Source organism: Haemaphysalis longicornis, unplaced genomic scaffold, assembly GCF_048455015.1.
Source record: "Haemaphysalis longicornis isolate Haplotype H1 unplaced genomic scaffold, Haemaphysalis longicornis Haplotype H1 scaffold_29, whole genome shotgun sequence".
Classification (NCBI taxonomy): domain Eukaryota; kingdom Metazoa; phylum Arthropoda; class Arachnida; order Ixodida; family Ixodidae; genus Haemaphysalis; species Haemaphysalis longicornis.
Window position 1 is genome coordinate 907,710 of NW_027526331.1, and position 27,326 is coordinate 935,035.

General features: G+C 47.1%; 1 protein-coding gene across 1 annotated transcript in view; it reads left to right on the top strand.

The window, feature by feature from the left end:
- LOC144173109 (tripeptidyl-peptidase 2-like) overlaps positions 1-27,326 on the top strand; it is a 69,130-nt gene that overhangs the window by 8,779 nt on the left and 33,025 nt on the right. Inside the window, exons 2-13 of the mRNA XM_077701616.1 lie at positions 911-1,039; positions 5,486-5,581; positions 9,552-9,686; positions 10,969-11,102; positions 12,471-12,568; positions 15,574-15,639; positions 17,365-17,593; positions 20,423-20,553; positions 21,813-21,912; positions 24,452-24,585; positions 25,829-25,953; positions 27,092-27,272. Coding sequence (XP_077557742.1) covers positions 911-1,039; positions 5,486-5,581; positions 9,552-9,686; positions 10,969-11,102; positions 12,471-12,568; positions 15,574-15,639; positions 17,365-17,593; positions 20,423-20,553; positions 21,813-21,912; positions 24,452-24,585; positions 25,829-25,953; positions 27,092-27,272 — 1,558 coding nt within the window. The remainder of the gene's footprint in view (positions 1-910; positions 1,040-5,485; positions 5,582-9,551; positions 9,687-10,968; positions 11,103-12,470; positions 12,569-15,573; positions 15,640-17,364; positions 17,594-20,422; positions 20,554-21,812; positions 21,913-24,451; positions 24,586-25,828; positions 25,954-27,091; positions 27,273-27,326) is intronic.

The window sequence follows — 27,326 nt, forward strand, 5'->3', positions numbered from 1 at the left end:
ACTTGATCAGAAGTAGCGCTAGACAGCATACTATAACCCATATACTATATACTATACTCTAGCATATTCTATATTATATAGTATATATATAGTATATATTATAACCTATATACTCAATACTATAACCTTAATTTGCAGAAAAGGGGCAGTAGCCGATGGGGAAAATGTATTATTTCCTCCAAGCCAGCTCAGTTACCTGTGAGGTTTTAACTGCCAGCACCAACAAGCCTGCCCATTTCCTCACATTCAGTACTTGATGTTATATCTTGCTTCATTCAAGAGAGATCTGTGCAGTTAATTAGCGCCTTTGAATTGCGTGACAAGAGGATTTTTCTGCTACCCTGTCCACAGACAGGGTAGCAGCACAGTGTTGATTGTGCGCGTAAAACTGCTTTTTCTGCTAGTGCTACTCTTGCATCCTCCCAGGCCCTAGGTGGTTATTGTCTTGCTGCCAAGAGCAACATTGTGGATTGCTGAAAATGGCCGCAGGTGTACAATTTCGGTGCACAATTGAAGTCCCCCAAGTGGGCTGAATGAATATGTAGCTACTCCATCAAAGCGGGCTCATAGCGCAAGTGCAGCTTCAGTATGTAAAGTCTGCTTTAATTCTAGCCAAGGGTCACGGAGTAAGAGCAAGAGGGGAACTCGCGGGAGGAGGAACTGCGTGGCTGTTGCGATTGGCATTACACTGTGCAGCCATGGAATGATTTTTGGCCTTCGCCATCACAGCTGCGAAGCCGTGTAGTCCACGTTGGTTTTCATTGCGACCTTATCTGGTCGCTTGCCTGCACCCAGAGTGGTTTCCTACTCCCAGTGTTCCTTTTCACGAGTAAATGACATCTTCTGTTGTTTTCTTCTCCTTCACGGGGTTGTCATAACGGCTCCTTTGTTGGCCACGCTTGCTGTGCAGGTGACGAGTGATGGGAAGCCCAAGATAGTGGACATGATGGACGCCTCGGGGGCAGGGGATGTGGACACCTCCAAGGTGGTCGAGGTGCAGGAAGGCTGCATCGTCGGACTCTCGGGCCGAAAGCTCAAGGTAGGGGGAGACTCCTTCTACACAGGCTCCCCTGTGCAAGCTTTTTGTGTACCCTTTGGGAAAGGGGGGGGGGCATGTTGTAGGCACACCAGAACAGTGGGAAAACCAAGAGACCGGCACTTGCGTGACTACTACGTCAAACCTTACTACATCGCGCTACATCCCATGTAATTTCTACCGAAGTCATGCTACACTTTGTTTTTTATGATTTCTTTAAGGGGGGAACACTATCCTTAAGAACATCTTTATTTTTTTAACCTTGCTATCCAAGGTTTACATATTCAGTGTGTCTTAAGCGCGACTAGAGCACGACTAGAGCATGCGATTGGTGTGCGACTGATCATTACAACTGATCATTAGGACCGGTTTTTATGTCGTACGACCGTCGGAGGAAACTCGCGACGTGCAACTGACAAGCCAGATGCAATTGCACCATCGTTGCGGCTGTCAAGCGGCCGCAGGCAATGAGAACCCGAAGGTGTCGTCATAATGATGTCAGTGTGAAAGTTTCTTTCAAAGCCTCAAGTAAGCGCTAGTGACAGTTCTAAGTACTTTGAAGGGAGCAGCGCAGTGCATGCCCGCACGGTCTCTGCCGATAATACAGACACCTGGTAGACATGTTGCCGGCGGTACCAACATCATGGACGAGCGGAATCGTCGGTGCCAAACGTCCCCACACCACTGTACTGAACGTATAAAATGCAGTGTATAACACTATTCATTTGTATAACACTATGTATACCACTATTCATTTCCACTTCAAGTTGATAACTGTTTTCTTTTCCCGCTTTGGCTTTGATTTCTCTCGCGCATATTTAAATCGGCCGGAGTGCCCTAAACAGGGAGGCAACCGTGGAGTGAAAACAGTGGGTGGAGCGACGCCAAGGATGGATCGCATGCGCACTTTGGAGCATGTGTCTCAAATTCACGTGTACAACTAGTCGGTGCGACCGCCGTAACGATCAGTCGCATGCCAATCGCATGCCCTAGTCGTGCACGTGTCTCGCACTTTAACGCCCTGAGCATCAACATGCAGCCAGTTTTCGAATACGGGACTTACAGGGCCTTGGGGACCAAAAAATTGCACAAAGAAGCATTTCTTAGGTATCACTTTTTTCTTAGTTTGCATAGTTTTTCCTCCGAAAAGGTGGTACTTGAGCAGCACTGCATACTTATAAAAGCTGTACAGGTCCATTTGTATAACACTATGTATACCACTATTCATTTCCACTTCAAGTTGATAACTGTTTTCTTAAAAAAATTTAAATTTTTCTACAATTTCCTCCTTTTTCACCACAAGCGATATTGCAGCAATAGGAAATTCTTGAGAGGTACATCCCAGCATGTAACACAGCTAGAAAGATACTAATTTCTTTTGCTGAATGTTGGAACCATCCAATAAGGGAAGCATATTTTGTATTTCATGTTTCAGTACGGGTTTAATTAGCATTATTTTTAATCTGTTAGCAGGAGTACTTCAAACCTAGAAGTTAGAATTGATGTAAACTTGTATGTGATTCCAAAACAAAAAAACTGCTTCCCACATTTCATTCTCCACAACGGCTGGTATGTATTCACGCCTTGCTGGTAATCTTTTGTTGAATAGTTTTTTTCCATTGTTCTCAAGAACGATCAAGAAAGATTTTTAATTATTTCACAAACTAAATGCCTTACATTAAAACTAAATGGATATTTGAAATCAGCTAAAATAAACTGTACAAGCCTAAAAGTTTTATCAGTATTGGCTGGAAAGCAAAAAAAAGTCCCTAAGACCAGTCTGCCCCCAGTTCAAAGTTGCGCACGTTCAAAGTTGCGCAAATTGTTATGCAGTTTTGGAAAAAAAATTTGTTATCTACTTACTAAATACTATTAGAATACTTGTATCCCTTTGTGCTCTGGAAGGACCAGGGAGTGCAACTATAGCACAACAGTACCTTTAACATTGTTACCGCAAAAGCTATAACCATATGAAATATCAGGCCAGCACATGCTATTTCCTGTACAAAATTGACTGCACAAAATTTTGTGCTAATAAAAAGAATTTGTTTATTTCTGTGGGTTGGTTGCACTATTTAGTTTAAGAAGATTTGAATGAACCCAGAATGATGTCAATCTGACCTGTACATGTTGAGATATTGTCTCTCCATCGGAAGAAAATTGGTTCTGAGAAAATAAGACACTAAGTTTGGAAATACTATAGGCAAAAATGGTCGTTTAGAGGACAGAAAAGTATGACAGCTGTGTAAGTAGTTGAGATACAGCCGTAACATTTTGCAAGTGCATTCTTTGGGACTGCAAGTATAATATTAATACAGAAAGTTGGTTTTTCAGGCAATTCTCGGTTCTCAATATCAGTGTCCCCTCCCGAGATATCTGAGGACGAAATGCTAGCTTTGCATTGCAAGAAAAGTGCCGTTTCACCATCGAATTCTGCGCTAACTGAGCTGTACAGTGCACTTTAAAATGCTATTATAATATAATAACAACAAAATATGGTTCCTTTTAATGAGGAAATTTACAGACTGATAGAAAAATGGCCGTGAAGGCTTAAAATGCCATTTTTCAGAAAACGCTTTTTTTTACTGTTTTTCGGCCCCAAAGACCCAACTGCCCTTTTAAACAAAGCGAACTGTTGAGCTTGTTGTACTTCACAATGCTGCAGTGCAAATCAAATTGAATAGCAAACACAATTCATTAAGTATTTTGAGTTGTGAATATTTGCACACCGCTGTCTTTTATGTAGAGGCTGACAATTCCAATCAGTACTTGCACAAAGGAACACACTCTCAACTCCACGGTATTGATCATCTTGTGGGTGAGAGCAACCGCTTGTAGCACAAGTCGGCAAAGCACTGGAAGATTGCGGCTGACAAGCTTTGGCACTGTTGGGTCATTTCCTCTGACCCTCGATACTACGATAAGAGGGAGACAATAGTTCTCTGTGCTGACGCTTGTTCTTGCCTTGCGGGTTTCAACAGGTAGTGCTCACCAACAATAGTGGAAAGCTTGGAGTGCATGTTCTGAGGTTGTGACCGTTCTGTCGCACGGTTTTATCTTGAGGGGCAGTGCGGTAGACCAACACCCGAAAAAGGAAGAAAGCAGAACAAGAAGATAATGCCATTTTGTTTTCTTTCGTTGCATACAGTGAACTCCCATGAAGACCAACTTGAAGGGACCATGATCATTTGTTTTATCAGAACGTCTTATCAGAAACTCATCTTATCCGAAGCCTTTCCAAAAAAAGAATCGGCAACATGCCCAGGCGCATGCATATATGTTGCTTCAAGATGGTGAATGAAGTAGACTTACAATGGAGGAAAAAGACAAAAATGTCATTTGAGTGCACAACTTGACAGGATACTGTCTTCAAGTGCTCTTGCCTGGTCTTATCCAGTCCGAGCGACGACGGAGAGTGCACACCTGCTACCTCAAACGGCAATGCAGCAGAGACAAAGAGGGAACTCCTCGCTTTCTTGGTGGTGACGCGGTGGGACTCGTGACGTGAACCGACGCAAACTCACACGCTCTTGCTGAGAAATGGCATTGGAAGAGCTGCTACGTTCGTGAACAGAAAGTTTCTGTGGTTGCTTTTTAAAAATTTTATATATATATATATATATATATATATATATATATATATTATTTACCTCCTAGTTTTGCACCTCTCTCCTCCAGAGCAGAGCGGCCACAAAACTCTCCCTTGCTCTTTTTCTTTTCGTTGCTTTGCCGCTGGCTCCGTGGGTTTAAAGGTGGAAAAAGTGGTAGCTTTATTTGTGTGCCTTTTTTTCACACTCCCTCGCACGGTGTTTTTCTTTTACGTTTCTTTCCATCTGGTCGCGTCAATGCCCCGCCACACCCCACCAAGACTGCCATGTTTGCTGCCCAGAATCACCAGCAGTGGTGGCCACCCCAAAAGTTGTTTGCCTTAACGGAGGAGTATGTGCCAGGCTGTTCGTTTTAAGTGGATTTTTTTTTTGCATTGGGTCTATGCAAAAACCAAACAAGCGTTCCCACATAGCTTGCCATAAGCGAGAATTCGTCTTAACAGAGTTCGCCCTAACGGGAGTTCACTGCACTCGTCTACTCTGCTGCCTTTCAAGATGTTCAGCAGATACAAACTTGCCCAAATATTGATTCTTCTGTCACACATTAAATGAGAGAACCAGTGGTGTGGACACTTGCTAAGATGTCAAATTGTGGCGTGGAAATGCTCGTAGCAACTGATGCTCACCAACTGATGTAGACAAGGAGTTCTGAACACAAGCAAGCAGGTATTGGTACTTTCGCCTCGCATAAGTCGACTGATGCCATGGCACATGCGTAGTAACTCAGCGCGAATGTCACAACTGTTAACATTTACAAAGGGCGTGGTAGTGCTGGGCAATCAATGAGCTTGAGTTGGTTGGGTGTGCTCTGTCCCTTGACGGGTTCCCCCCCCTTGTGCAGATTCCGGAGTCGTGGAGCAATCCGAGCGGCCAGTACCACGTGGGGCTCAAGTGTGCCTATGACCTCTACCCAAAGTGCCTCAGGGAGCGCCTTCAGGTGGGCTTCTGAAACAGCTGCGTTAGGAGAGGCTCGTCCTAGGGCTGCTGCTGCTGCTGCTGCTGTTAGTGGCGGGCACGATCGGGAAATTTGTTGGATTGCAGTCCTTCTCCTTTTTTCATTCACCACATTCCGGCGTCAGTCGCCTCTGGTTCATCCTTCCTGTTTACTTTTCCCTTATTTTAAAATCCTGGGGTTCCGGGACATATCTCTGAAAGGGATTTTGGTTGCTGCCAGTGTGCTCTAACAAAAAATGTCTCTATGTAAAATGCACCTGAATGACCAATGTATTAACCATTTTGATTCCCAGCGATGTGAAGTTACCCACCTTTGCAAGTTTGGGGGCCGTTTTACATAGACTCAGAAATGTTTCATTGGTTAAGTGTAAGGTTCTCAATTTTTAGTTTTATTTTATTCTTTCAGTTGGGAATACTTTGTTTCCATGTTAACTGCAAATTGTGTTTCTAGTTGTTGTTTTTTGTTTTGTTTTACAGGTAAGTATTTAATCACATTTAGCTGTACCAGGTTCTCTCTGCAGTTTTATAATTACAGAAAGAACCTGTGTCTTTCATTGCTGTGTCTTCATCGAGCACGTCATGTTCGCACGTTCGCAGCATCAGTGTTCCCAACTTGCTATCGGGCTTAAACAAAAGTGATGGGAATGGATGTAACCAAAGCTGTGGTAATTGAAAGTGGGTCACCCTGGCAAATCCATGGCAATATTTAAAATCTGATGATGCAAGTGTGAGATACTGCATGCTTATTTCTTGTATTTTTCAATAATAGAGGGGTTTTAGCAGGCCATTCTTGACGGTCCAGTCCGCTCTACTCACGATGGCCCGCCCAGCACAATCAGAGTGTGAGCAGCAGGAAGGCTTTCAGCTAAAAACGATAACCGTATCTCCATTGACGGGAAATCCTTAGCGTCACTGGTTGTGTCCTGTGCATGTGTAAACCAAAACTTCATTCGAAAGCGTATGTAAAAATTTGTCTCAGTCACTCAAATCAAGCAAGATACTGTGTTTATTACCTTTTTCACGTTTTTTTTTTCTTCACATTTTTAATTATATAATGCAGTCAGTAACCCGATATAATTTTCCTAAATAATTTAGAAGAAGCCATTAAACTTCCAAATACAGTTAAACCTCGTTATAACGAAATTGAAGGGGTGCCGCGATTTGCTCGTTATAGCCAATATTTCGTTATAGCCGTAGCCGACATTTACTGCAAATATTATGCATTGTAGAGACCTACAACAAAAAGCGGGCGAAATAGCATCTTCTGCACGGCGATAGTCGGTAAAATAAACACATTCCAGAGGTAAAAAGGAAAAGTCACGAACCTACTTTATTGCAGTTCAAAACTCGTATTTCAAACAGACTTGGCTACGAAGAAGTCCGTAATTGGACATTGATGCACCTTCCTGATGCGAGCGATGACTCCCTCAGCTGCGGCCGCTACGTTCACCTTCGCCGCCCTCATGCGCGCCGAAGTAGCGACGCAGCACTTCCACCACATCCAGTGCCTCCGACGCCGTCCTTAGCGCTTCTTTTCAAGCCATGTGCAACAGCGCTGACGATGGACTCTCGGTTGCTCAGGATGGTGGACAGCGTACTCGTCCACACGTGTCTCTTGCCACCTTACCACGGAGTGCACCTTGCCTTCCTCCGCGCCCGATGCGACGGCTTTTATCATAGCCGTCTTCTGTTCAAGCGTGATAGTCTTCCGCTTTCGCTTCCCGCCTGTCGCACTCGCGTTGTTGGAATCACGCCGGCAGTACGATAAAAGACAAGGCTGAAGACTGCCAAAACCCACGCACACACAACTACGCCATACTACGCAGCGACGTCGGCGATACGAACAGGGGAGGAGAGAAAAGAGGGGGGGGGGGGGGGGGGGGGGAGGAAGGCGACGCAACCGCGCGCGCCGTGTGCATTGGGGTTTTTCTCGGGCTCACCGCGGATTCCCCGAAGCCATAGGGATACGTGGGAAAATCAAACGTTGGACTGCTTCTCGGGGAGCCCGCAGTGAGTCCGACACTGTAAATCGAAGGGCCCCATTGTCTGCATGACGTGCGCAGCGAGAGGAGGGTGGGGGCTTCGCGGGCGCAGCGTCCGCATGGCGCGCCAGCCAGCTTCGCGCGCGTGGCGGGAGTTTTGAACTGCTAATACAGTTGCCGCGTCATGCACTGTCTCAAATCCGCGTTGCGCACTGTTGTAAAATTAGCTCAAAATTTGATTTCTCCGTGAAATTTGTTCGTTATATGCCGTAGCGGGGAAATTTTACCTCGTTAAAACGAGGTTTTAAATACATTGGTTTCTATGGCGACTTTCAAGGGGAATTGCGATTTGCTCGTTATATCCATTATTTCGTTATAGCCAGTCTCGTTATAACGAGGTTTAACTGTAGTCAAGACAAGGCTGTCTTTCTGGGAGCTGCATAGAAGCAGTAGAGGTAGGCTTGCACTTTGGTCGATGTTTATCGCGTCCGTTCTAAACCTCATTGAGGTGTGTGAAATATTTGCCTATTTGGGAGCGTTTTCACGGTATCGTCGCTCACGTTTCGGCTGAAGAGATGGACTTTGCTGTAGCGGGCTTGATTCGCCGGGGGAAGCCATGGTGGAATTCCGCGCGGTAGCGTAAGGTGCCGTGAGCGGAGCGGACCATCAAAAATGGCCAGTTAAAACTCTCTAATGGAGCGATAAAAATGAATCGTCACGAAACCTTAGAGTACAGGGTGCAACCCAGGCAACAAGAATAAACGGCACGTAGTAGTTCAGTACCATTTAAAAAGCACGGAAACGGGCATAGGGTGAAGAGTGATGGTAGTAATGGTGGTGGGTACAGCCTGACCCACTTGTAACACTGAAGTGCTGCCGAAAAGTCACTGTTGCCCACAGACGCAGGTTCGATTCTCGGCCGCAGTAGCCACTTTTCTGGTGGAGGCGAAAAGCAGAAATTCCCGTGTGTTTGAGATTTCGGCACGGGTTAGAGATCTCCAGGTGGTCAAAATTAATCCGGAGCCCTCCACTACGGCGCGCCTCATCGCCTGTGTATCGGCGGTGCATTAAACCTCTCAATTGAGCAATCGAAAAGTCACTGTTATACTAGCTGCAACCACGAGTCCTAACTTCTTTTTGAAGCTCTTTCGGTTGCAGCCAGGAGTCTTAACCATAGTTATCTGGAACGAAAGTAGGTGCCTTTTACCGAGGGTCATGTGCAGCTAAGATTTGAGTGGGCAGAAATCAACGAGAGGGAGGTTTTTGCCATGAAACTCGTTACGAGGACTTTGGAGGCCGATATGTCATGACCTTTGCCACCGTCTAGTGTAACTAAGCGGTGTAACAAAAGAATTAAAGGGACCCTGCAACACTTCCGAGAAGCTTTTTCACTCTTTCCTTCGTTGCTGGTTGCTCTGCGAAAGCTGTGGTTATCACCACTGAGAGCAGCACTTTTCGTGATTGGCTTGTCCCAGCAGATACACCTTGTAGTTTATGCTGTGTTTTTGTTGCGGTTTTGTTTGTTTAAAGTGGCTGTCGTATGCGGTCGTTGTTGCAATTAAAGGGAAGCGGGCCGGTAGCCGCTACGTTGCTCTAATTACATCATCCGAGTGCTGAAGCAATGCCATGGTTGGGAGAGAGGGAAAAGCCGTCTTGGTGAGTTTCTAAGTCGTCTGGTGGCATAGAGCAGTAATTTTTGGCTTAGGTACATTGTGGCTACCTATTGTAAGTGCTGGGTGCACTTGTTGGCCACGTTTTGAGGGCATTTCATATTTTGAAGGAAAGTTGAAAAAAGTGTTGCAGGGTCCCTTTTATAGTGCAGTGACCATTAATGATAACTCGACAGATCATTTCAGGTTTTGAGGAAAAATTTTTCAGGGTCTCTTCAAAGAAAACTTTATGACGCAGTCACCATTAATGATTGCCCCACAGATTTCACTTCAGTGTCCCGTTTTCTTTCCCGTGGTGCAGAAGTCGTACAAGGAGCGGGAGTGGTCCCCTGCGCACAACCTAGCCCAGGCTAAGGCCTCACGGGCACTGCAAGAACTGGAGGCCAGTCTGGGCACAAACAACAACAGCGGCGGCGGCAACAACAACAACAGCCAGGTATCTGTGCGCGCCTTTTTTTTTTTTAATCCTCAGTGACATTTAGGGTGTCCAAAACAATCCCTTCCTCGATTTGTCCAAGGTGCACACAGCGCCCATGTGCGTTGCCGCTGCTGCAAGGTGGTGGTGGGGTTCACTTTGAGAAAGCAATAGTTGCGAGGAAAGAAAGTGCTCATTGACTACAGTTAAACCTTGATGTAGTAAAGTTGCAAAGAACCGCACTTTACTTCGCTGTATTGAAATCTGGCAGCATCAAAATTCTGCACCTAGCGTGCGTTGACATTGCCATTGTACTTGCCAGTTGTACAGACTCTTTCAGAACACCCCTTATTTTCTCTAAGAGTAATCTGTGGCCTTATTTTGCATCTGGTTTGCCATCGGAGGTGGCCCCGCCCTGCATTCACAGGCCCATTTTGTGGCCCAGTAGATGTTGTGTAGCAAGCACTTTGAGGTTGCTTGGGTCGGTCTCTTTGCAAGTTCCCAAACTTGCTTGCATGGTGGAGCCCGTCACTTCCCTGGTAGCAACGATGCTGGGGTCAGTGTAAAGGAAGTCCTCTAAAGTGACATTGTCTGGAAGTGACCCTGGCATTTTTCAGGCACCTTCATGCTTCTTCAAAGCCAGCCTGATTGTCTTGCTTGCCATAGTCGAGTGCATGCGCGGCGAGCGGAGCCTCTTCATTGTCTCCTTCGCTGTCATGTATTCATGTCATGTATTAGCTGCACATGTCCTGTGCTTTCACAGGGTGAAATACAGTCTCATCTGTCTCCACGTAGTGTCTCATTTTTTTCTGCTGCTGTTATAAAGTTGTCACTGGCAACAGGTGGAAATTCTCACGGCAGAAATGTTAAGTGCTAGCTAAAACCGCCCTACCTTTCGCCTTATCCCTTCAGTTGAGACTCTCTTAGCGAACTTATTGTGTGTGTACTACCTTGCCAGAATGGCAGCAGCACCCTGGGTAATTTCTGCCAAAGGGTGGTGCAAGCCTCCCTGCAGCAGGCCAAATTGTATGTCGCACACTATCAGACAGAAGGCATCGCAAACACTTGCTTCTCCCTTGATGGTGTGCCACAGGTGTGTCAACCGTCCAAGTTCTTTTTATGTAGAGTGGATCGAGCCTCCATGACGCACACAACACGCATCGCACTTTTGACAGCCAAGAGTGTCGGTACTGCGTAGGCGTGGCTTTTTTGGTGGCTCTGGTGTGCCTTGATGAGGTGGGAGGGGGGGCTTCTCTGCATGACTCAGTCCTCCTCTTCCCCATCCTCTTCCTGTGGGCCGCAGCTGAGCCTGGACCAGCGGCTGGAGCGGGAGGACCGGGAGGCACAGGTGGAGGTGCTGGCCAGCCTTGAGAAGAAGTTCGAGGACGCGGGGCCCGTCTACGACTGCGTCGTCTTCCACGATGGCGCCAGCTGGCGGTGAGTACCTTGACTGGCAGCAGCCACGGCTGGCAAGAAAAATAAAAGGTTTGGAAGGGCGGCTCTTGTGTAGAGTTAGCCGTACAGTATGGTACAACTCAAGAGTACGAGAGTCGTCCTAGCGTTAGAGTAAATGTTCTTGCACCCATAAATGGCTCGCCCTATGAGACAACCTTTGTGCTTCCTTTTCTCACGAAAATCAGGTGTGCGTTAGAATCAAGCGTGCATTAGGTTACAGTAAATACGGTGTTATGGGTTTGACAGTCTCTCATGAGGAAAAACATAAGAACTGGTATGTATTGAGGTTTGTTAGTTGTTCACTTTGCTGTTTTTCTTGCAAAAAAAAATGAAGGAAGCTGGCACTGTGTTAGAACGGTGGTTTGGGCTGGTTGGTGCATACTAAGCAGTTAAGCTGACACTAATGCATAAGACTTGAAGGTAGCAAAGCTGTACGCAACCTTCACGACCGTCACGGAGGTTTATGTCCACGATTGCAGCCGATTTGCTTCTTCGCTGCCACGACGACACTTAACCCATCATTGTTGCTATAATTGTGAGTTACTTTCATTTTTTTTTTTGGAAGTAATAATCATTGGACATCACCTTGGAGGGGCGAATGCTGCGACCTGTCTGTCTTGTTCCGAGCAAGTGTTGTGACGACTCCGGCGAATGCTGCAGTCTTTTTTGTTCCGAACAAGTGTTGCCACAATTACAATGAATGCTGAGGTTTTTTTTTTTTTTTTTTTTTCTTTTTTTAACCTATCTTGGCCAATCTTTGTAAATGGGTATGCTTGGCTTGACAAACGTGCGAAGGGGACGCTGAACGGTTGTCGCGAGGCACGCACACACATTGTGCGACGAACAGCAATTTCGTAGCATTCGCTATTGAAGTATGTGGCCTCTGTTTCGATAAAGGGAAATCAGCAGGGGGCATAAACAATTTCCAACCAAACCACAGTTTTTCTAGCCCTCAAGGGCCCCTAAGGTTGGGGGGCCTGGTTCATTTGTACCCTTTGAACCATGGATAATCCGCCCCTGCATAGACGGTATCGTTATTAGTGGGCCCAACTGTGCTCGAGCAGTGATTATTAGGTTTTAATTCAAAACTAAGGTAATAGTGTCTGTACTGAAACAGTGCCTAACCACGTTGCATACTAGTGTGAATAACATTAACTGTGGTAGTTTGTGCGGTGCCCTTGCTGTTTTTCTTGAGAATTCTGAGTGAGCTAAGGTGCCCCAGGCTCCCAATAAACAGGGAAATTTGGAATCCACAGTTGCACATATTTGTTTTAGTGCGTCCCTCCAAGACACACGTGGCATGATGCAGTACGTGCGTTGTTGTAACACACCTGATGTGTGGCCGTGCAGGGCTGTGCTGGACACCTCGGAGCAGGGGGACCTGGCCAGCTGTGCTCTGCTGGGCACGTACAGCGAGACCCTGCAGTACGCCACCCTCACCAAGGAAGGTGCGTCCGTCTGGCCCCCTGGCCGAACTTCTGTGTGGAGGCAACTTCATGTGGCTGACATGTGGCCTGCTCTGTACTATTTTTGTCCTATTTAATACTTCCCCTGGTGGCAGTTGAGGCAGGAGTGGTGCGTGAAGAAGCAGCAGCAGTGATGAGTAGAAGCAACACCGAAAGCTAGGCTAGTTTATCTTATCCATTTTATCTTATCGCCATTCCAGAGGTTAGTTGCAAAAGTGTGTGCGCCCTATCTAACAAGATGAGATAACAGGGGCGGCCCTGACACAAGCTAGAGGAGCTTCTGTTAACCTGCACGCAATCAGCTCGATAGTTGTGTGGAAGCCGTACAGCACTGCTTTTTGTTCGGGGGAAGTCGTGTCCCTCCCCCCAACTCCCTCTGGTGAGCCCGCTGTTTACGCTCGAAAAAAAAAAAGTTGAGGCATAAAAACTGGTATGTTCGTTGTTTGGATGAACACGACGCAATTGCATGGCATTTTTTGCTTAGATAGAAGCATGTATTACTTGATCAGTAGTGTAGGTAATACGCTAGGATATTTTTTGGTGTGTGTGTGTGCACGTGGACATTTTTAAGTAAATTTCTCTTGAGTCTAGTCAAGTTTAGTTGAAATTGTCTCCTCTTTCCTCTCAGTTTCTTCCTCTCTTAGTTTTTCTTAGTTTTTTTTTTACTATTTTTTCTTCATGCGTCTAGAATCTCCTTAGGTGTACAATAAAGGCAATCCTTTAATCGTAGGGGCAAGAGGGACCATTTTGCCTATCTCTGGACTTCCCTAGGTTGTTTCTCATGGCTGTAATGATGTTGCAATAACAGGAACATTTATTTTTTTTACTTATCTGAAGTCTAGTTAGGTGAAGCTGTTTAAAGCATCGCTTATCTCTAGTTTTGTCACAGTTATTGCTGTCAGCTGTGATGCTCTAATTCTGGGAACGTATATGTTGAAAAAGTGGTTTGGCTCAGCACTGATTGAACCTTGAGTTAAAAGTCATTTGAATTTTTGTTTTGTCTGATAACCAGAAATTAAAAACTGCAAATAAATGATGTTTGGCTGTAAAAATCTGCTCCCAAACATTTGCACTGCTCCGGAATTCGCCTCTTGGTGTTCCAAAGCTGCTCCAAAACTCCCTTTTACTGCTGCAAAGCTGCTCCGAAACAGCATTATTTCTGCTCCCTGAGCTGCTCTGAAAGGCTCAAGCTTGCTTCCGCCCCTGTTACTCTCAGCAACAAAATTTATTGGTTTGCAAAGAATTTATCCATAACCACAAATTAAAGGTTGCATTGCGCTGCTGAGCACGAGGTCGCGGGTTCGATTCCCGGCCGCGGCGGCCGCTTTTCTGATGGAGGCGAAAAGCAAAAACGCCTGTGTGTACGAGATTTCGGCGCACGATAAAGATCCCCAGGTGGTCAAAATTAATCCGGAGCCCTCCACTACGGCGCGCCTCATCGCCTGCGTTGCGTCGGCACGTTAAACCCCAGAATCAATCAATCAAATTAAAGGTTAAAGGAACATGGCACTGATTAGTGCACACTTTTTTCCAGGCAATGTTCCTCTAACCTTTGATTTGGGGTTATGGGTAAATTTTGTGTGTGCCAATAAATTTTTGCTGTTGAGAGTAAGTGCTTGGTGGTGTCCCTTGTGTACTTTTGAACTTTCCAGTGATGAGTGAAGCCATGGGCACCAGCATGGGGCAGTGATTCGAAAGGCAGCAATGATTTTAAAATTTGTAGCAGCTTTTCACAGCGTTGTGAAGGTCACTAAGAGGTGTTACATATCCTCTCAGGCCTGTCTTCTCCTGCTTACTTGGGGGTGCACGGGCTATCCCTTGGCAGGTAATGAGACGTGTGCAAAGCAGTGTTCCCGTCCTGCTTCTTCTGTGTCGTCATGTTTATCGCACGCTAATTTTTTGAACAAGTGTGCACCAACTCGCCCAACAATGTGCTTTACTAATACAGTAAAATCTCGATAAACGGAAATCGCTTAAACGGAATTGCTGCCTAAGCGGAACAGTAGCATGTAAGTTGGTTGGTATTGTATTCAGATAACGTAAAAAAACTCTCGTTAATCGGAACTAAAATTTCCGCGTCATCGTGTAAACGGAACCAGAAATGGAACTTCTTGTGAATTCTATTGGCATGATAATCAGCTTTTTACGTTTCCGGCTGTTTCGTTTTTTTTTTCTTCCTCGATGTTTTTTTTTTTAGCCTCGTTCGCCTCGTCTCCTTTGTGGACAGCCGTGTTAACACGATGAGTGCGACATCGCAGTACTTGCTCTAGTCGTTCAGTCTCGATTCCAGACCCTGCGGGTTACAGGGCTCAGCTCCTGCCGCCTCGCTCATGCCATCATGGTGCTATTCGTACTTCATTACCGCGTTGCCGTCTTCTAAATTATAGGTGGCTCGTAAGCACTCATGAAGTTCCGGCCTCTAGCCACTGTGAAGATGAAATTGCAAGGACGCAAACAAAAATAATTGATGCATTTTGTAGTGCACAGAGACTCAATGTTGCCAAATCAACTTTGTGAATGCTGCTCCTTGAACTGTTGTAGTTTTCTTGTTTTCTGAAAAACTATCAGCTACACTCACCTTCTAGTGCTTAGAGTTCAATGAAATGCTACAAAAAAGAGTGTGTACGCACAAAAATTTCTACTTTCACACGTCTATCTCAGTAAACATAACTCGTGTTAAACGGAACGAGAGTCTACTGTATATACAAGAGTGCTAGTGCTCCCTTCCCTGTAAGTTTTCACCGGGAAGAGAACCTTCTCCCACAACCGAGCTGATAAGCACTGCAGAACTGACGAGCTCTCAATAGCGTTTCTGCTCAGTGGTCGGCAGCACGCAGCTGGACTAGGAACTTTGGTTTGGACGGGGAAACTTTGTGCATTGAGCTAAGCCCACTTCAGACTGGATGCTTGGCTGGTCTCGTCGGCATCTTAGTAGCTTTGGCTGCATCGAAGAGTGGCTGTATCTGTGTCCCTCTCCTCCATTGCAGACTGCCTCAACTACGCGGTGAACATCCACGACGACGGGAACCTGCTGGAGATTGTGGGCAGCTGCTGTGAGTGGCCCCTTACCTTTTCTTTTCTCGAGCTGCCCTTATTTCAACAGGGGAAGTGCTACAGGAGGTAAATGTAGTAAGGAAGCAATTAGGTTCAAGATGTGCAACTTTGTGTGCAGCAGAGTTTTGGCAACTGCGTGGTAGTACCGAAAGCATTGAAAGTTAAAAGCGGAGCAGAAATTTGCAGCAGTGGGCCCACCCTGTAGGAATAACAGGAACAGTGAATTTGGAATGGAAGTTCCTCATGTTAATGTTACTAGCCTTTTTTTTTAGTTCGTTACAAGGTGTGATTGTAAAACACATCAGCCGGCGGGGGCAATGTGCTGTTTGTGAAAGCGGCCATGAAGGGAAAATACAAGGTTGGTTCACTAGAAAGACTGCTTTGTCCCGATAACAATGATACCAACGTTACTGCAAACTTCGAAGGAATAAACGAGATATTAAAGAAAACGTGCGAGGCTGCCGCGACTTCAGAGCTACTTTCCTGCGATGTCTCTGCGACGCCTACAGGATCTTCCTGTGCAATTGTGGTGGGTTGGTCTGGATCCATTTCATAGCATGACTTGAATGCTTATGTGCATTAAACACACTGACAACTATATTTTTATGGGTGACCCATATTACCTCACGCCTGGCCAAAATACATCCCTGGAGCACAAAATTTGGAAGTTTCTCAGTACTTCTTGCGTTTTTGCAGTGAAGCTGTCTACCTCTACCCCCAACGGTTGCCGTGGGCAAAACCGCCAAGGCCTAAGACACTGAGTGCATGCGTCAATCTAATCAGGCATACAGCATAGAGCTGAGAATATAGTTTAAGGAAGCCACAAAGCAAGCATTAAAACCGCATTGGGGATGATAAGGTGCCTATGAACAATGGGACCTTCCGCCATGTGTTCCTGGTAAAGATTATGTTTGCAGATTATCTTTGAAGGCTAGGCAGGACTAGTGTCACTAAATAGAGCAGTTCCTTCCCAAGACACTGAGCGCATGCGTCCGGCTAGGCAGGACGCAGCATTTACCGCATCTTTGGGCACACTTCCGCTGCTGGAATGCTGTTACACGCGTTATCTCTGATTCGCATTCGGAACAACGTCAGTCGCACGCAGCCGCAGAGCAGGGAGGACAGGCTAAGCCTACCAGAGTTGACGGACTAAAACACATAAACAACAAAATGGCGGCACCCATGAACAGTCGCAGTGTAAACAAATGCCGCGTGATTCGAAGTGAACAGTGATCATGGCGGCGGCACGGAACAACAGGAGAAAAGAGTGCCGATACTCTGTAACCCTATCTAGTGAGACTAGCCGAGCACAGGCGATGAGCCCGCAGAGACGACGACAAAGATTTCATACCCTCCTCCATCACCATTTGTAGCGGTTCACAGCAGTTTTGCTGGACATCCACTTTTGCAGGGTTGGAGGGTAACCAATTTTTTCTGGTTAAAAAAAAGCTTCTTCCGGGGCTGGAACGGAGCTGAGTGAGTGACCAAAGGCCAGTTCTGTGAAATCGAACTAAGTGGTATTTTGTCTTGCTGGCCCTTTTAAAAAGGTGGCCCTTCCTAGGCCCCTCTGCTCCGTTTGATGTCCCCACCAGCAGTGAGCTTCAAATGAGTTGCCAAAGGCTAGTTCTTCCAAACATAACAAAGTGGTGGGGTGTCTTTGTGGACCCTTTGAGGGCCCCGTTGCTCTGTTTGACGTCCTTCCCCCACTCCCCCATTGCTCGCAGCCACCCACGGCACGCACGTGGCGTCCATTGCGGCGGCCTGCTTCCCGGACTGCCCCGAGCGCAACGGGGTGGCCCCCGGGGCCCAGCTGGTGAGCGTGGCCATCGGGGACCTCCGGCTGGGCTCCATGGAGACCGGCACGGCCCTGGTGCGGGCCATGGTGCGCCTGCTGCGCTCCGGCTGCCACCTCATCAACATGAGCTACGGGGAGCACGCCCACTGGGTCGGAGGGTGAGTCTGCTTGTGGAAGCGTTTGTTAGTACAGAGGACTCTTGTTAAGACGAACTCGGTTAACGCGAACACTATGGTTAAGACGAACAACATTTTCGTGCTCTTTTAACCTCCACAATGCAAAAAACCTCCACTTAAGACAAATTTTGGATAATACGAACAAATTTATGGTGCATTAGAGTTCCTCTTAATGGGAGTCTACTGTATTTTTGGGTGGAAGTGGCAGATGGTTTGTTTGTCACCACACTGTACAAAAAACAGCACTGTTGTTGTTGTTGTCTACATAAAATGGTTATTAGATGCGATGCATCTCTTGCTCCCGGGTATGTCCCTCCGTTGTCGTTGTCGCGGCGTCCGCACACCACCTGCGCATGCGCAAACTCTCCTCCGTTCTTCTCGCTAACAGCTGTGTGCAACGCGCTCTCTCTGTCTCTTTATCATAACAGCTGCGCGCACTTCGCTGACGCTTCTCTCTCGCATTTGCTCTCGCTGCGCATGCGCAACTCTCCTCCATTCGTCTCCTCTCCTTCAAGTACTGAATATAAAGCGGTGAGCGCGCTGCGCCGGTTCAGTCAAGTGCGTTCGCTTGACTGCGCTTGACTTTGCTTGTGCTTCGCTTGACAACGACGACTCCGTTGCTTCCTCCATAAAGCTATAATTCTGAAATGCAATAAAGATCTTGGTGGTGGTGGCAGCCAGTGCCGCTAAAACACGTGCACTCTCTCATGTCGCGCATGCATGTGCATGAAAAGTAAAATTACGCCCATCTTCCCGCAAGGGAACCCTGGTGTGATGAGAATGCATCATAAGCGTTCACAACACATTTCACGCGATTTAGAGAATCAACCCAACGGAAACGCCAATTGAACCCCCCAATGCGTCGCATCACATCAGGGTTCTCTCGCGGGAAGATGGGCGTAATTTTTTTTTTTGTTATAAAATGGCTATGTCTACATAAAATGGCCATTTTATGTAAAATGTACATAAAATGGTCATTTTAGAGGCCCTTCACCATAGTAAAGATGGGAAGACCTTCAAGCTATATTGGTGGATAGCCATATTTAGTTACGTATGGTGACTTACTACATTGGTCGAACAAAGGCACAAGCACATAAGTGGCTGACAATTAATTCGTAGTTAATTTTCAAACATTTGTTTCGACATAGTCTTTATAAAACAAGACTTACGGCTGTTTTCTGTAACAATACTCTGTCTGTATAGATATCCACGTATTGACAGCAGACGGGGATTCTGCACAACTGCACTATGGACTGATTATGAAGAGAGAGAGAGAGAGAGAGAGAGAGAGAGAGAGAGAGAGAGAGAGAGAGAGAGAGAGAGAGAGAGAGAGAGAGAGACTTTATTTAAGAGAGAGAGAGAGAGACTTTATTTATGGCCAGCAGGGAGTGGGAGGTCGGGCTGCGCAGAGCCTCCACATCCCACCCACGTTCACGACGTCTTCGGGACTAGGCCCCGCCGGCGTCGGCGTGAGCGGTGTGCGAAAGAGTTCGTCCCTTTCCCCCCCGTCAGCGACTCGCTCCGCTTCTGCCTGGCGAGAGCAGCCTCGAGCTGCTGGACGGCTAGAGTTTGTGCGTCCAGGTCCGTCGAATAGATGGCACTCGTTATGGTGTCTGGCAGCTGGCCGTAGAGGTCGGCAGCTTCCACGGGGTGCACTGCACAATCCCAAAGGATGTGGGCCAGAGTTGCGCGATGTTGCCCGCACACACTACACACGTCACTGGCGTACACGTCCGGGCACACGTCACGCGCGAGCGCCGGCGTGATCTAAATGACGCTCAGCATAATAGTAGGGTCGTCTTAGTGGCCAATTTTAGTATTCCCCGCCCCCCAAGATAACTTCATTAGATTGAGAGCTACAGAGTATTTGCTAGGGCAGTGGTTCTCAGCTATGACTGCCCCGGGGACCTCTTTTGGGCTTGCTAAAGTGATGGGGGACCCCACAATGGAGCATATGTTGTTCGGTGTCATAACGTCAAACAATTTCTACTTGCAGCTTACGTAGCCTACACACTTATTCGATGCCCGCCTTTTATGGTTGACGCTAATGACGATGCGCACCATGTTAAACAATCTGGTCTTGAATCTAAAATACTTCTAAACACCTATATATTGCCTCTTCTGTGTATGCTTTTTTCCTTTTCATAGCTGGCTTGTCGTGCAAAAAGCAGTTGTTAAAATATGTGCTACGCGGAGAAGCTAAACGTACATGTAATGCGACAAAGCTACATTTTTTACATTGCAAGAAAGTGCTGGCGAAATCGAGAAAAAGCTTTGAGTAAAAGCTTTGAGGTAGGCTTCGCGGACCCCTCAAATGCTCTCGCGGACCCCCAGGGGTCCGCGGACCCCCATTTGAGAATCACTGTGCTAGGGAGTCGGCTTTACCACAAGATGAAAAATTCTGTGTTGATGCAACTTTGTCCACAGCTTCGCTGTAAAACAGGTGCAAATTTGAGTGGGCACTGAGCTTTGGTTTCTGGAGTAGGAGCGAAGTGTTTTAGCACTACGCTATCACAGCAGCATATTTGCAGCAGTGCAAGAAGAGTTTGTCTAGCACGTGCGTTGCAAATGTCGTATCGTGTGACACAGGGGATCATGATGGCATGCGTGTAAAATTGATGCACGCCAGCCATGGAGAACGTGAAGTGTGGTCGCTCTGCCTGTCAAAGAAAATTTATGCCAATAGACAAAGAAGCGAAAGCACACAGAGAGAGACGCAAGTGGAGAGGCGTGTTTCTCAATGAGAGTGTCACGTGCTTGGTCACCGAAGAATGTTCTCGCTCTGGATGCCGCCCCCCTTTCTAATCTCAGCCGGCTGCTGGAGCTGCTGCACGAGGTGGTGGACCGGCACGGAGTGGTGATGCTGAACAGTGCGGGCAACCATGGGCCTGCCCTGTCGACGGTCAACGCCCCCAGCACCATGCCCACCTCGTCCATCATTCGTGAGTAGTGTGTGGGCGGGGCATCCCCCACGGTGGAGGCAGCATGCGCGTGCATGCAACAACTTATCTACGAGTAGCGGCCCCTTTAATTAAAGGAGCCATGAAGAGAAAATACAACTTCGTTTAATTTGAAAGAACTAGTATTCAGTATCTCACTCAGCTCCATTACAGCCACAAAAGATGCTTTTTTAACAAAAAAAAGCAAGTATTTAATTAAGAACTTTCAAATTTTGCGCCGCAGTGACGTACCAGTTAAAAAATTCCAGTTTGCACACCAGTTAAAAAATTCCTTGTAGGGGTTAAGTGCCACGAGGAATTTTTTTAACTGGTGCTGCAAGTTGGGCTGCTGTTTCCATACTGACACGTTTCTTCTTGTCTTAGAAGCAGAAATTCCGGCTGCCAAAGAACCCCATGGCATTCTGTGTTGCCATCATTGAGTCTGTGAAAGTGGAAGCAGAAATGAAGGCTGGATATCGGTCGCGGTTGCAGATAACCAGAGCGTGCGATTGAAAGCGCTCGCTTAGCACACACCGGCTCCATGCACGGACTTTTTTGGTTTTGTGGCTCCTGGTTTCGCAGCTTTTTTGAAGTCTCTGCTGACCCCCTGGAATAACAGCAGAAGTTGAGGTCGATAGCGCGTACAGGGGTGGGGGGAGCAGCGGAGGCACAGAGTGCAGCCAGAAAACAGAGCGATAACATTGGGTAGTCAACTCTGTCATCGTATCTGCTTTGCTGTCATCGTATTCTGCATTGGGAACTACAGTAAAACCTCGTTACAAGAGACACTCAAGGGAACCAAAAAACGTGTCTCTGTAACGAAGGTCTCTTGTATGCAATGTTGCTATAACATGGCAAACATAGGAAAGCCAACCAAACTGCTTGCTGGGCTAGTTGGTGAATAGATGCCATGATTTGAAGCGCAACAAAAACACACGGACGAAAAACATAGGAAAGCCAACCAAACTGCTTACTGGGCTAGTTGGTGAATAGGTGCCATGATTTGAAGCGCAACAAAAACACACGGACGATAAACAGAGTAGACGGGACAGGCGCTATCTCACCTGTCTCGCGCCTGTCTTGCTATTTCGCCTGTCTCGTCTACTCTGTTTTTCGTCCGTGTGTCTCTTATAACCAAGTGCCTCTTGTGGCGAGGTTTTACTGTATTGTTTCTATGCGTGTGTCTTTGGCATTTGGAAAACTGTGCTCTTTTGTTTCTTCCTTTCCTTGCCCCTCTCCCCCTTGCCGCCCCGTGGGAGCAGCGGTGGGAGCGTACGTCTCCCCAGACATGATGGTGGCCGAGTACTCGCTGCGGGAAAAGATGCCCGGCCTCGGCTACACCTGGACGTCGCGGGGGCCCTCGTAAGTTGCCCCCGTGGTGGCAGTGCCCGCCCGTGCAGAAGAGGTTGTCGCCGTTACGTCCGATGCCTGCTGGCTATTTACACGTAGTTTGAGGTCTCTTGACCTCTCTTTAGCTGAGTTTATAAAGGTATCGGTGATTGCACTGATGCGGAATCTTTATAAATGCGTTTTGTTACCTGGGACCCCTCTTGGTTGTCGCTTCAGGAAACTCCGATTTACGTCCTGAGGCAACTGTACTTTGTCTAAACAAGGGAGGGGGGGTCAGTGTGTTAATGGGTCTAATACTGCTGCCACATGCAGAGGTGAGACAGCTGCGCATATTGCGCAGTTCTGATGCATTCCATTTGCTTGCACCAGGCTGCTTCAAAAGCATGAAAACTGCGAGCATTGCGCCAAACTGCTCCAGAACGGCCTGAAGGGCAAGGATTTCGATGCATCAGTTTCGACGGGGAGACAGGCCGAGTTGACAACGTGGTTTTCCAAGCAGCCCGAGTGGAGCTGTTTTTTGCGAGGACGGGGCGATCGTCTTGGTATTGCCAGGTCAGGCTGAACCCTCGTTTTCTGGCTTCTGGTCGCCACTCTTATCCTCGCTACCTCGCAGTCGCATAAACGATGAAAAAAGAAAGGCTGTGGAACGAAGTAAACGATGGATTCTAAAGCGTGATTGACTGCGTTCGCTGGCTGCGCTCGCTGAAACAGCCTTCCGGATTGGGCGACACTAGTAGCAAGAAGCGTAGCTGCTGGGTAAGGTGATCGCTGCATAGTTCAAGCACTCAGTGTGGTTCGTTAATCTTTTCCCTGGTTTAGGTTATGCGGCCAGTTACCGTATTTTCGCACGTATAACCCACCCCTGCATATAATCCGCACCCCCACTTTCAGTTCGCCGGAAAAGAAAAAAAGAAATCCTCGCGTATTGCTGGCACATTTTATACTGCAAATTGCAGCTTCACGGCAGAAGGCGCACTGCCGTGAAGCTGCCATAAAGGAGAAACTCCGAGTATTATCCGCACCCCTATTTTGAAACTGAAATTTTCGCATTTTTGGTGCGGGTTATACGCGCGAAAATACGGTAGATTCCCGTTTATTCGGTTATCTGTTTTGGTACTGAACAGTGGTTTATGTCTATTATCTATTGTGGTACTGAACAGTGACACTAATGCAGGTATAATGTTGAGAACGGGTTGAATGAGAAGTTGAATGGCTCGAAAGACGGAGTTCATTGAAACAACGTGGTGCCAACTACTTCGCCATGGCTCACATACTTAAGTGTGAAATGCGGTGCGTGTGTCTACACTTGGGGTTCATGAAGGGAATCTTTGTGCTCATTGTGATGTTATAAAATTCTCAGTTATTACCATGTTCGACAGCGACCCCGAAATCCTTGGGAATTTAAACAAACGACGTGCGAGAAGTTGCGACGCGTGCTGAGTCACTGCAATGTGTTCAGGCATGTGCGCCAGATAGGACTGGTTACACGAGTAATAATAATTGATTTATGTGAAGAGAAACTTAATGCCACAAATGAGGTGGCTAAACATAGCAATGCTACTCAAATTACAATCGGTGCGAACGTGCGCCTCTGGGATTGAAATGATCCAATGGCCGCCACCTGGCCTCATGCACCTTCAGTTGTGGCTCTGCACCCATTCGTAGGCTGCAATCAGAAATTACAAAAACAATAATTGCAGCATTTAAATGGTAAAAAGTAAAAACACATTACAATTGCAGCGTTTTTCAATTTGAAATTTTTTATGGCATTTTACGTTGCCTCTGCATACAGCTTCAACACAACTTAATTAAAAAGTTTGCCAGAAGGTAGCACAGTTTTTGCCTTGGGAAACTCTGTTATAAACACTTTCGCTTGAGGTTATTTCAGTGCTATGTGCATTCCAAACTGATTCAAAAGGGCACTTCACCCCAAAGTTGGTACTAAGATGATTTTTTTTTAAGCTCCTACGACAATGTATTCAATGTTGGGAGCTGCTCCAAGTATAACTTATTCTGCTCCAAAATCGACATTTCGCTGCTCTAAAAACTGCTCCCATATCTGTTTGGACTGTCTCATTTGACATGACATTCAAGTGAAATGGCTTTGGAAATTCCAGATGTCATACATATGAAATTTCAAAGGCCATTTGACTCAAACGCCATTCAGATGTCACTTCAGACACCCATGTAGCAGGGTTATTGGAGTCATTGGTGAATTGGCTACAAAATATAATCTGCACCCAATTGCAACCATCTCCAAAGGGTTCGTGGGTAGAAAACCCCCAGTTTGCATTTTAGAATTTATATTACTACAATGCTTAGAATTAGAGTTACCACCGTTAAACATGGATTTAACACATTACAATACACACTACGATTAGTTTTGCAGATTTGTGCATAGATCGCTGCAGTCTGTTTTTTGTGCTGTAGACACTGTGAAGTGGAAAACACCAACGTGAGGACCTCTTGTGTGGACGTCTAGTGTAGCGGTATATGCCGAGGAAAGTGCCAGTGCTAGTAGGTGAGTGGTGGTGTTGGGGGGTGGGGGCAGCCCAGATGGTGACCTTGGGGTGAGCGTGTGTGCCCCGGGTGGAGCCATCACCTCGGTGGCCAACTGGACCCTCAAGTCCAGCCAGCTGCTCAACGGAACATCCATGAGCTCCCCGCATGCGGCCGGCGCTGTCGGTGGGTCTCTTTTTTTTTTTTTTTTTTTCTTTCTTTCTTTCACTTCTGTACAGGTGCCCAGTAGTTGCGAATGGGCGAAAATGGCGAAAGTGGTGCCCAGTGGCGTTGGGACGGCATGAAAGATGCGACATTCCGTCAGCGCGGGCTGGGCACTTCTGGTTGCCCTTACCACTGTCTACTGGTCAGCTTTGAATACTGCGGCGGTCTTCTGGACCAACTGCTAAGACGGGCTTGCTGGTCGACCTCTGGGGCCTAGCGGGTAGTGTTGTGGCTTTTAACACTGAAATTCTGGGATCAAGCCCCAGCAATGGCAACTTTATTTTTGTATTTCCACTATGTTTTTCTTAATTTAAAAATTCCCCATTAGATCGTTCGTATGCATTCTTTTCGTAATTGAGGGTGGTGTAGTATCTTTTAGGTCGGTTTAGGTGCGGGGAGGAGCCTATCGTCGCATTTAATTAAACTTCTGCATCGTGCCGGGAGTGCCCGGCCAGCAGTGACATGGAATGTCACCTGGAAGCTAACAATTTTGACACTTGCATGGTTTTTTTTTATGGTCGACAAAAGGCCAAATCTGCCATGTGCCTTCACCCCACCGAGTCAGGGGTACAGTAAACCACCACGGTCATCACATTTGTAACCACAGCTTCTCACCAGTGCTTGGAAAAAACATTAATGAATAAGGAAGTAATGTTTACTTAGTTGCGAAGTGGAGGCTACATTTTACCGATGTCCTTGCTCACAGCCGGGCCAGAAGTTCTGTAATGTTTTATTCACTTCAAAACCGTCTGGACAAAACCGTTTTTCAACTGATAATGCTTCGAAACAAAAATCGCTATTGGGGAAGCTTGTGCACTTGCTCACAAAAACGGCAGGAGACCTTGGATGTGGGAGTATGGGGGAATACTGGTGCGTGACAGCAGATTACTTTAGTGCGCAAAGTAAGACGAGCTTTGTGCACTGCTTTTGCAGACATGTTGCATGTGCTTCATCGTTGCATGAAGAAGACCAACTTCGCAGATAGTGAATGCTGCGCCAAAGGGGCAAAAATGTCTGCGTGCCTTGTGACCACTGGGGCTTTGCAGAAAACAACAGGGGCTGTGCCTACCTAAACCTCAGACGCATTGGCTTAGAGTGAAAGTTTTGGTCCCGAGTTTCTACGCATGCCTCTGTGCTTTCGTGTGATCCTGTTGCAGTGTGGGGGTGGGAGGGCTGAAGGTTGTCCTTGCGTGCAATGTTGCAGCGCTGCTTCTGTCGGGCATGGTTGCGAAAGGCCTGGCCTACTCGCCGTACAGCGTGCGCCGGGCCTTGGAAAACAGCGCTCTGTCCAACACAGACCCCTTCAGCATGGGGCACGGCCTGCTGCAGGCGAGTGGCCCTCAGTGCTTGAAGCTCGAAAGATTGAGAATGCCGTTCATTGTGATGTTTATAAGATTGTCCGTTATAACATTTGGATTTCCATTACACTGTCCGTTCAGACGTGTGGTGTAGGTGTATGGGACATGTTAAAGGAGCCTTGAAGAGAAAATACAGCTTCGTTTAATTTGAAAGAACTAGGATTCAGGATCTCACTCAGCTCCATCACAGCCACAAAAGATGTTTTTTTAACGAAAAAAAAAAAGCGAGAAGTATTTAAAAACTTCCAAATTTTGCGCCACAGTGACGTGTTATGAGCAAGAATGATGTCATACGGGCCACCAATAAAACAGAATTTTCAGTGCGTTAACTGCACGTTAGCATTCAAGTGATGCGGTCAAATGGAACTAGAGGGGCCCCATTACAGACGTCCAGTCATGTGTCGTCGCGACGGGTCAGTTAGGCAGCCGCCAATGGCACAAACAAGGTTCCGTGACGTCATAGAAAAGTTGCGGGAAACTGGCTAGGGGGTCGCAACTGCTTCACACGTTTTCTTTCATATCTCCGTTATTTGTTGGAAGATTGCGGTGATATTGGTATCATTGTTATTGGGACTAAGCAGTCTTTCTAATAAACCCAACTTGTATTTTGTCTTCATTTAACGAAATCCTGGCTATAGCGAACGAATGCTCGTTTCCCGTTACCATTTGTATACATAGATTTTGTGTCCAGATATAGTGAAAAACGGCTATAACGAACTGATTTCCATTTCCCAATGTGTTCGTTATAAGTGGGCTGCATTGTACTCGTGAACCAACAGGACCAGGCTTCTGTGGCACACAATGAGCATTCTTCATTGCTTGTATGCTATGCTATGAGGTTCTTGGGACAGGATAGTTGGATTAAAAAGGCCCGAAGCTTTCTGACGGGGGGTGCCGACACCTAATCAGGCCCCCTGAGGGGAAGGGAAGGGGACTAGGAAGGGACAGGAATGTGGAAGGGAAGAATAGAGTAGCGAAAAGTATAGTGAGGAAAAGAGAGGATAGAGAGGAAGTGATTGGGAGGGAAAGGGCGGCCTCTTCTCCACTTCAAGAGAGTGAGGAGACTCGTGACGCCTCTCCTTCTCCCCTCACTGCGCGACGACCCGCAGGTGGACCGGGCCTTTGAGCACCTGCTGCAGTACGGCCAGGGGCGGGAGCGGCAGGTGCGCTTCCGGGTGGGCTGCGGCCCCCACCGCCGGGGGCTGTACCTGCGCGAGCCCCACCTGACCCAGAAGCCCACCGTGCACACGGTCACCATCGAGCCCCTGCTGCTGAACGACGAGCGCGCCGGTACGGTTGGCCACCCGGGCCGCAACCGGGCGCGGCTGGGGATGACTAGTTCAG